Source organism: Daktulosphaira vitifoliae, unplaced genomic scaffold (assembly GCF_025091365.1).
Source record: "Daktulosphaira vitifoliae isolate Bord-2020 unplaced genomic scaffold, ASM2509136v1 Scaffold_2, whole genome shotgun sequence".
In the NCBI taxonomy this organism is placed as follows: Eukaryota; Metazoa; Arthropoda; class Insecta; order Hemiptera; family Phylloxeridae; genus Daktulosphaira; species Daktulosphaira vitifoliae.
The window spans coordinates 28,676,678-28,687,416 of record NW_026099573.1 but is presented as its reverse complement, the minus strand read 5'-3'; the positions used below and the strand labels follow the sequence as shown (position 1 = coordinate 28,687,416).

At 29.8% G+C, this 10,739-nt stretch overlaps 1 protein-coding gene across 3 annotated transcripts; it reads right to left on the bottom strand.

The window, feature by feature from the left end:
- Positions 1-1,210: 1,210 nt before the first annotated feature.
- On the bottom strand, positions 1,211-7,526 carry LOC126897271 (AAC-rich mRNA clone AAC11 protein-like). Of its 3 annotated transcripts, none has more exons than XM_050670770.1 (6): positions 4,698-7,526; positions 4,567-4,629; positions 3,167-3,263; positions 2,841-3,089; positions 2,157-2,547; positions 1,211-1,526 (listed from the first exon to the last, which is right to left on the bottom strand). In XM_050670770.1, the coding sequence occupies exons 4-6, from the start codon at positions 3,062-3,064 to the stop codon at positions 1,302-1,304; spliced, it is 840 nt and encodes a 279-aa protein (XP_050526727.1). In that variant the 5' UTR covers positions 3,065-3,089; positions 3,167-3,263; positions 4,567-4,629; positions 4,698-7,526; the 3' UTR covers positions 1,211-1,301. The 3 variants fall into 3 exon arrangements, with proteins under 3 accessions (XP_050526727.1, XP_050526726.1, XP_050526725.1); XM_050670769.1 differs by having other exon boundaries at positions 3,167-3,260; XM_050670768.1 differs by lacking the exon at positions 3,167-3,263 and having other exon boundaries at positions 4,567-7,526.
- Positions 7,527-10,739: the final 3,213 nt, after the last annotated feature.

Here is a 10,739-nt window from a genome sequence, read left to right as displayed (position 1 = left end):
TATTACCAAAGATTTTAAATATATTTAAATAAAAATATAGAAAAAAATAATAATTTGTTAAGTTGATTTAATATGTATATTAGATAAGTTAATTTAAGGAAGTTACAAAGAGATATTGTTAATATTAATATGTTATTAATGAATAATAATTTGTGGTAATTTTCAGTACTAATACTTTACCAACTGTATATAATGCCTTGTGTTTTGGAAGTTGCCTATTATATTAAGTTTAAATTAATTAAAATCATTTGGTTCTTTAATCATGTTTTAATATTTAAATGTATGAGTATATACTCACATAATTTATCTTTTATTTAGTACTGTATCACGGCATAGAAGAGAATAATTGTTATTATGATTTATTAAGGCGTTGCGCCCGTCACCTTAAAGCTATTATAATACATAGTATGAAGCTATGGATTACACGGGAATGTATAGTTTTGACCGGCACTATTAACGTTTAATTAAAACTGTCATACGTATAATTTTATATGTTTGGGAGCATGGGGCGGTTAGTGTGCGAGAGCATTGATAAGATACTCTTTTCTTATAATGCTTTTAACTATTAAAATAACCCAAATAAGAATATTTTTAGTGCTTAAAAATTATAATTTTATAAAATATAATAAAATAATAAAATAATAGATCTAATTCTGTAGTTAAGAAGCAGCAAAATATATAAAAAATCTATTTTTAATAACTACAACAGAATTTTTAAATATGTCACTAACATGATTTAAGTTTCCTTTCATAACTTTAATTTAGTTTAACAAATGACGAAATATTATCATATATAAGTATTATTTATAAGCATTTNTCACTGTCAGATTAAATCTATACTGGACCCTACTATGCAATGTCTCCACTATGCCGCAACCTCTTTTTTTTTATTCACTTAAGAAGTAATTAAATATTATAACTTATTTCATTAACATGTTCAAAGTAAAATAACTTATTAAGAACCTATTTATCAAATTCTTAAAAAAATTTAAAGAATTACATAATTTTGAATATATTAATACAATACTATTTATTTAATGTATTCTAAGTAAACTGTTTTATTTAGTCTAAACAGACCAAGTGAAACAAGTGTGAAATAATTACCTAAGCTAAAAGCAAAATGTTAATAACAAGATTCTTATATCTCACTGTTTTTTAATTCCCTTAAGTTTCAGATCAAGTAATGATTAATTTTTTTTATGAAAATGTCAAGCCATTTAAGAATATAAATTTTTAGTTAAAAATTTGTATAATTATATTAATACACAGCGAATTTGTAGTAAATAAAATTAATTCTTTTATTATTTTCTTTTTCGTTTTGCATTTTTTTTTGATTTAGTGTCACTATTTTTTTTACGCTTGCTATTTTTATTTTGTCTATTACTTCTACTTGCATCACTCATATCTATTTCGATATTTTCATAAAGTAATCTGTTGTTGTACTGTGTACTTTTATTATTAATTTTGCTCTGTTGAAATCTTTGTAGATTTTGATTATTTTTTATTGCAGTAGAATCACATTGTTCCTAGAAAACAACATTACAAAACTTAAATAGACATTTTTTTTTAATTATTAAGTCGAATTACTACATAAAAAATATGCCCCATTATATAACCAATTTTAAACTATTTTTAAATATATTAGCATGAAGTATAAATTGATTTATCTTTACCATATACTCAATGATAATGAATAATTCATTAAATATACACTTAAGCGTACCCTGGGAAAAAATTTTACTCTAGTTACCCCTATAATAAAAATCTTAAGCTTATGTAAAATCACTATGTTTTTCAATAAAACAACACTATGATTATTCTTGCATTGAAATTAACTTAAAATGTATAAAGACTAGTACTACTACCCATAATTTAAAAATTAACAGTCTAATAGTTATAATTAATGATTCTAATCATTAATTTTACATTTATGTAATAATGTAATTAATCGAAATATTTTTTTGTTGGAACATTCTGATCCATAGAAAAAATTCAATTATATTACTTTTTCATTACAGTAAAATTTTTAATTCTTTCAAATCTAATCGCTTTTCCAAGGCAAAAAAACTCAAATTAATTTATAATTTGTTAAAATACGATTACCCGTTCAATAATAATATGTTTTATAAACAACCATCTATATAGTAGTTTCTTACTTGGTTATTTGTTTCATTTTTGTTCGTATCAGTGTGTTTTTGGAAAGTTTCTGAATTATTTTCATTATTTAATGTACTATTACTTGTAGGCGATTCATTTGATGTGTCGTCAACGTCCTCTTCCTGATTTTCATATTCATCATATTCATCATCTTCATTAACATCGGCAGTTCCATACAAAATGGTATTGTCATCTCCAGTTTCATCGTCACAACCCTTATCATCATCACATTTTTTTTTGCATCTTCGTTTTCTTCTTTCTTTTGAGCATTGTCTGTGTTTCTCTTCGATTTCTCTGAAAAGCGTAGATGATTCACATGCAAGTTTAGATAAAATTTGTTCTGGCGGCGGTGGAATATTGATATCACAATTTTTCATAAAAGTCATACATCTAAATAAATAAATAAAGAAAAACAAAGTTCTAAATTATAAAAATAAGACAAAAAGTTAATTTTTCTTTAACTATATTTTGAATTTAAAACAACTATGTATGATAAATTTATTTATCTTATTATTAGAATTTTTCGTATTTATATAATACAAGATAAGTATCTTATATTTTAAATAAAAACTACCAACCAATTTCAACTTTGTTTTTGATACATATAATTTGTAGCTTAGAACTAGATATGTAAGATCAAAATTGGTTCAAAAAATTATGCCCGAGAAATCGACTTAATATACCTCAATTGAGTGCAGTTAGACTCCTCAGAACCTGTACAATTTGTTTTTGAATTAGTTTCCCAAATCCATGCTGAAGTTGTAGGTACATTATTTGATGGATTATCTTGAGATGAACATTGACATGCCATCTGAAGTCTTCTTTTCGGCAATCTATTTATGGGAATTCGTTCAAATTGTTCTTGGACACAGTTATCATCAGTAACATTTTCAGTTGATGAAAACATATTTATGAAAATAAATTCAATATGCCTTAAAAAATATATCCATCTTCATTATTTTTTTAAAATTAGGATTGGATATATTCAATTATTTAAAACGTAACCTACTTGTTAATAACTCTTTGTTAAAGATGAGTTAAATTATTGCAATATTTAACAATTCCTTTAAGCAGAAGAAGTAATTTGATACAACATCATATCTCTACTTCAAAAAAATATAAATTTTGTCATAAACATATTGATTATTCTTATTAATCTTCACTGTTTATGAAATTAATATTATGAATAAAAATTTTTAAATAATTTACTAGCCAATAATAGAGTAAATTTAATTAAGAATCTATATTATTACATATTATTATTTTTAACGTTTTAGAATTCACAATAGTATTATATAGTAATTCTATTATAACTAATGCTGTTCTTGCTGATATCATCTAATAAGTAACGAGAGTAGACAATAATTAAATAACAAATTAACCACAAATATTAGAAGTTCTTCAAAGAGTATCTTATATTTAAGGGGTAACAGGGAGCCCTTAAATACTAATGGCCGGCGAAGCAACACAAAACATAATAGTTAAACTCAATTATTACAAATAATAAATAACATAAAAGAATAATATAAAACTCAGCTGCATAGATGAAGTTGTTGATAGTGATGAGTGAATTGTATGAGATCTTGTGGTAATGGTGTCAAACATCTGAGTATCACGAGTCAGAGTGTAGATCCAGGCATGCAATGACAAATGAAAACAGACGGCGGAAAAGCGACTACGGCAATGAAGATATTTAGTTATGGTTAAAACCTAATCACTCGAGGTGTACAAGGGCACGAGAACTTTGAGCACAAGGGTGCAATAAACAAATACTAAGAATAACGGCGTATAATGGCCGAACAATTTACCATACAATCGAAGGCGTTTGCTATAAAAAAAATATGACACAGAGGACATCGATTACCCGTGCTGGGTGGGAAAGGAGATGAGTAAAGCAAAGACGCTAGAGATTAGCTGTCACGCGATATAATATAATCAACAGTGTTTGTGCACAATTGGTCTACTAGGTCTTTGCTAAAGGCGTTTTCTACCAAACATACTTTCCGCGTTGAAAGACGAATTCTTTCAAAATAACTTGAATGAACATGATCTTAGCTTGAGATGTAGTCTTAATACAAGCATGAAATAACAACTTGAACAAAATATAATCAAATAAACAAAATACATTTTTAAATAAAATTATTGATAGCTAATCAAATTATAAACCAAAATATCGAGTTAGCTCGATATCGAACCACGCGTGACTAGCCTAAGGAAGAGAAAAAAGAATTAAAGGAAAAAGGTTGCGGGCAAAGTAATTAAAGATCATCAGTAATAAAAAAAACTCTTATTAAAAAATACGCGACTTTGTAAGCGAACGGACAGCTAGTCTAGTTATGCGGTTCTTTGCAGTGTACATACGAGAGACCAAAATATGGGGTGGTGTTGAATTGTAGGCTGAACACTTACCGTTGTAAATAGTCGATGTTCTGTAATTCTGACCTAGTGCAATTGCGTTGGTCGTTCTTGATACTAAAAATATCGAGTAAAATCATTAAAAGGCCAATGATTGTAATTTTTTTTATTGGTGTTATACAAACTTGTATAAAACTTGGGTTTAGTAGTTGATACTATTTGCGGAAGATAAGAATAAATATTTTGAGACGAATTATTAAACAATGGTCGTGACATAGCTGTTAAAACGGTTTTTCGGTGACGAACTGTAAAGTGACTAATTTCTCTGGCCTATTTCCCAACCAATATAAGAATTAATTTCTGATGGCAATCCTTTATAATGAATGGTCTTTGTATTTGGGCGATTCAAATACGGAAACATGTTACTATCGATGATCATGTCAATACATGTCGAGTGTTCAAATTGCGGTTTGGCTAAGAACAAATGACCGTACCGTACACAAACAGCAGAAGATAGACAGTTGTGACGTTATTTGTGGTAAAATAAATAAATCTTTATAACTGAAAATCGAATCCGTTCAATGATGAGGCACAAAAGTACAAGAAGTACAAACTTTTACTGGACCAACCGTATTGTAAGTTAAGCCAATTAATTTTGTTTGACATGGATGACGTACTAGTCCAAAACGCTCAGCGCACTCATTGTTAATTGTCGAAATTTGAGAGCCGTTGTCTATTAATACGCGGAACGAATGATAATTACTACACTCATCTGAAACACGAACAACAGCCGTATCAAGCACTATGGTACAATTCGTATGTGCGGTACAGGAAAACTGAATGTTTGATTCTTCAGATGGAGATTGTTCAGAGTCTAATACAGTATTAGTCAATGAAACATTTGACTTGAAATCCATGTGTAGCATTGTATGATGAAGCTTCTTACATTGTCTACAAGTTGGCACAGAGGTACAAGCGTTGACCGTATGATAAGGACTCATGTACAAAAAACATAATTTGTTTGATTTGACAGAATCACGGCATCTTTGAACTGATAACTATTTGAATGCCAGACAACGATTGAGTATATGCGTGTCTGTAGTGCAACATTCAAATTTATTATTGCATGACGACGCAGAACATGATGTCAAAAGAGACATTTGAAAGTCAACGAGTAGACATGAGTGGACACATTATTCGAATAATACGAATTTTCATTATGGTGTGTGACTATTTTTTCATAAAAACTACTATTTTCCAATATCTTACAGCGCTTATAAATGAATTTAAATAAAAAATCAAATGTCAGAATTTCTGTTTAAAGTATAATGCTTTCAAATAAATAGGTTTCTCACAATAGTTAGCATATGTAATAAGATATAAGATGTATTTCTTATTGTGGTATAAATTTGCAATTTCTGTCATACTTTTCCTTTGTCTTAGAAGTTCTTCTATTTATACAAATTTTCTTCTGAATTGGATAGCGACTATTTTTTTCATATAGAAATCTCTGACATTATTGTCTAAATCTCAATCTTTATTTTCTTCAAAGAGATTTCCAACGATTCCTGAAAATTCGGGGTAGTAGATAATGACTCCCCCCTGACCTGTAGAAATTTGTTGTAAGTTTGCTCAAGCTGTTGTTTTTTTATCGTTTTAGAGGCGAATGTCGATGGAAACTGTGTGTTTGAATGTTTAGAGTAATCTTCCTAGTCTCATTGTGAAATGATGCTGTCATTCTGAATGATTTTGTGATGTAGAATCTTGTTTCTTTGACTGAACCCGGGTTGTACCGTGTTTGCGGCTAAGCGCATCAGCTTTAGTATTATGATAAGCTGACTTGTAATGAATTTCATATTCATAACCTTCTAATTTAAGTCTCCATCTCATTATTTCGTGTCTGGGTCGTTGATATTGAATAATCATACAAGAGCTCGATGGTCCGTTACTTTGTGGAATTTTTGTCCAAAAAGATAGAAGCGGAACTGTTTAATATCACATATAATTGAACACAACATTTTTCGGTTGTATTATAATTTTGTTCAGTTCAAATCAGAGTTCTAGATACGTATGTGATTGAAAAATCCATACCTATAGAACATAACATATTGCAACATTGATTGAGTCACAAATTAGGTTAATCAGTTAGCTAAAATCTGGATAATGAGGTTCCTGAGTTAGAACATATTTTAATTTTCCAAGTGATTCTTGACATTGATACGACCAGCGGATTGAATGAGACATCTTTCTTTAAAAGATTCGTCTGTAATATTTTTCCTGCATAACACTTATTGTGTCTGGTGTAGCTGGGTACTCCTACCGGAATCAGTAGCCTACCTGTAAGAACAGCCCGAAAAGCTTAACGCAACGTAGGTGCGTGAGGCCTAAAGGGCACTGAATCTGGGGCGGAGCCCCAGCTAAGCGAAGCCTAGTAAATAAACATTAAATAAAAAATATTAACAAAAATAAAAAACCCAGCACAGGGGGGTCGCGGCACAGTGGTGATGTAGCATAGTTGGATCAAGTATTATGATATCTGACAGTGATTAAAATCACTATCAAAAAAAAACGCTTCGATGCAAATCTTTAGATAGTGTTTAATTTTAAAAAATTGGTGGATTATTCCAAAAGCTATTTCCTTATTTATATTCTAAATGAAAAAGGGATTATTGAAAAATATTATTTCTCATAAAAGAATTGTGTTGATCCATACACTTTTCAATAATTTATAGCATTATAAAGATAAAAATGTAAAAAATAAAATCGAAAATTTTCACACGAAAATAGCATTCAGTAGCCATTTTCACCGTGAAGACAAAATAAAGCCCGAAATTTTTTTTTTCATAATAAAGTACATTACATTAGCTTTAATTTAAGATATATATAAAAGTCTTTCCGGAACACTTTCAAAAGTTAAGAGTAAAAGTAATTTTTTTGTGAAAAAGTTGTAATTTAAAATCCCCCTCTGTGGACAGTTAAAGGATTAGATTTATAAAAGAAATATACCAAATAATAAGTAAAGACATCAAGCATCTATACAAAAAAAAATTTACTGATCCATACCTTTNACCAAATAATAAGTAAAGACATCAAGCATCTATACAAAAAAAAATTTACTGATCCATACCTTTTTCCAAAAGTTATAGCAATATAAATTTAATAATATAAAATCGAAAATTAGTTCACGGAAATCGTACGTCTTTCTTTAATTTTGATGTGCGTTTTCACCACGAAGACAAGTCCAGAGGTCAAATTGTTTTTTTTCAAATTAAAGTATATTATATTAGCTTTAATTTAAGATATATATAAAAGTGTCAGACCTTCCGGAACATTTTCAAAAGTTAAGTTGAAAAAGTTAATTTTTTGTAAAAAGTTGTCATTTTAAATCCCCCCCTATTTCACTTCTCAATAAAAATTATAATATTCGTCAGCTCACTTTACTTAAAATTCATGGGTCTGTCCTATATTTACTAATACCAAATTAAAATGGAAGATAAGTATTGTTGTGCCGATATTTAAAAGTAGAGGTGACATACAGGAGTGTGGAAATTATAGAGACATAAAGCTTATGAGTCATAGTATGAAAATTTGGGAAAAGGTAACAGATAAGAGAATAAGAAATGAGACATCGTTATCTAAAAACGGTTTGGATTTATGCCAGGTAAGTCAACAATAAAGCACGTATTTTGTGTGAGACAACTAATTGAAAAGTTTAGGGAAACGAAGAAAAAGCTGTGTATGGTATTTATAAATTTATTGAAAGCGTATGACAGAGTACCAAGAGAGGTTTTAAAGTGGGCATTAATGAGAAAAGAAGTCCTGAAAGGGTTCATTAATATAATAGAAGATATGTATGAAGGCACTTGTACCAGGGTAAAAAAGCATAGGAGGAGTATCAGAAGGTTTTCGGGTAGGAGTAGGAGTGCACCAAGGTTCTGCTTTAAACCCTTACTTATTCTCTATAGCATGGGTGGCCACTAACCTTTACTCAGGGAGCCACAAATTTATGAAGCTGTTTTAAGGCGAGCCACATTGTTTGGAGATGAATTTATGGTTAATAAGTTAAAGACACTTTTTAATTTTAAAAGAAGAAACATTTATTGTACTCTACTTATTTATAACATTCAATGTTAACTTAATGTTCAATTGCTTTTACGAGTGTTCATTTTAGCTGTGAGTTGTTTGAAGTTTGGTTTATAATTGGTAAGCGCAGTTCGCACGAGTTCACTNTAGTAAGCGCAGTTAGCACGAGTTCACTCAAGTGTTCATCAGTTAGTTCAGATCGATATTTAGATTTAATGAACCCAGGTTCGAGAGCCGCACCAGATTAACTCAAGAGCCGCATGTGGCTCGCGAGCCTCGTTGTGGCCACCCCTGCTCTATAGTGATGGATTAAAATACTAGAGAAATACAAGGAGAGGTGCCCTGGTGCATGTTGTTTGCTGATGATATAGTGTTAATAGGAGAAGATAAGGAGGAAATTAATCAAAGCCTAGAGTTGTGGAAATCAGCTCTTGAAGAAAAGGGTTTAAGAATAAGTAGAAGTAAGACAGAGTATATAGAGTACGAGTTTAACAAAGGAAAACACGAGGTATGTGAAATGAGGAGGTCAGTGACAATAGGCGAGGACGTGATCGGAGAAGTGGAAAGTTTTAAGTATTTAGGGTCATATCTGCAATAGAACGAGGATGTAAGACACAGGATTGAGTGTGGGTGGCTGAAGTGGAGAGAAGCGTCTGGTGTCTTATACGATAAAAGAATTCCAATGAAGCTAAAAGGTAAATTTTACAAGACCAGCTATGATGTATAGTTCAGTGTTGAGCAATTGATGAGAAAGTAGAGCAGAGAATGAGTGTAGTTGAAATGAGAATGCTTAGATGGATGAGTGGAGTGACTAGAAAAGATAGAATAAGGAACGAGCATATAAAAGGGAGTATAGGTGTAGCGTCAATCGTGGATAAGATGAGAGAAAATAGACTTAGATGGTTTGGTCATCTTATGAGGAGAGAAGAATCGGAAGCTATAAGAAAAGTTATAGAAATGAATGTTGAAGGAAAAAGAGGTAGAGGAAGACCAAAAATGATATGGAGGGATGCTATTGAATGCGATATGAGGACAGCTGATGTGAGAGATCGTGTCAAGTGGAAGTTTAGGATAAGAGTGGCCAACCCCAAGTAGTTGGGATTAAGGCGAGGAAGAAGAAGAAGAAGACGAATAATAGCATAACATTAATGATAAGTGCTAAAACCGACTTGGTTGATAAATAATATTCAAAAATTCAATAAACGTACTACAAGGTTTCATATTTTAGCTACGCTGCATAGCTGAGGAGGTATTGGTTTTATGATGGTATACATTATTTATTATGTTTGTCCATAAATATACTCATTTTTCAATGAATCAATTCATCAATCAAAAAACTTCAATAGAACTTGATTTTAATCTAATTAACCTATCATCGCTAAAAATTGAAAAAATCACTCAATTTTAAAAAAAATCTCAAAATTTAAAAAAACAGCATTAAAAAAAAAATTGTTTGCAATTAATACTATTATAATGTTTTTAAAAAACACTAAACCTTATGANAAAAAAATTGTTTGCAATTAATACTATTATAATGTTTTTAAAAAACACTAAACCTTATGAAATTTTATTAGCATGTAAAAAATGTTTAAAAAACCCAGCACAGTGAGGTGGCGGCACAGTGGGGTCGTGGCATAGTTGGGTTCAGTATAGATGATATCTGACAGTGATTAAAATCACTATTACAAAAAACGCTTCGATGCAAATCTGTAGATAGTGTTTAATTAAAAAAAAAAATTTGTTAAAATAGCATATTTTTTAATATGGTAGCCATTTGCGTATAGAAGATAGCTCGTCGGCACAAATTTTTTTTTTTCATTAGATAGTATATAACATAACCTTTAATTTGATATATGTTTAAAGGACGAAGTATTTCCGAAACATTTTTAAAAGTTCAGTTGAAAAAGATCTATGTTTTTTACAATATTTCAAGTTTTGAACGCCCCCTATATAAGGGGAAATTGTCCAATTTTAATAAAAAGTATGTGAAATGAAAGATGTACTTATAATGTATTTAGAAAAAAAAATTTGTGCTGATATATACATTTTTCAAAAAGTTATAGCATTTTTAAATTGAAAATTTAAAATCGAAAATTTTAACACAAAAATAGTGTTTTTTTAACTACGGCAGCCGTTTAAATGTA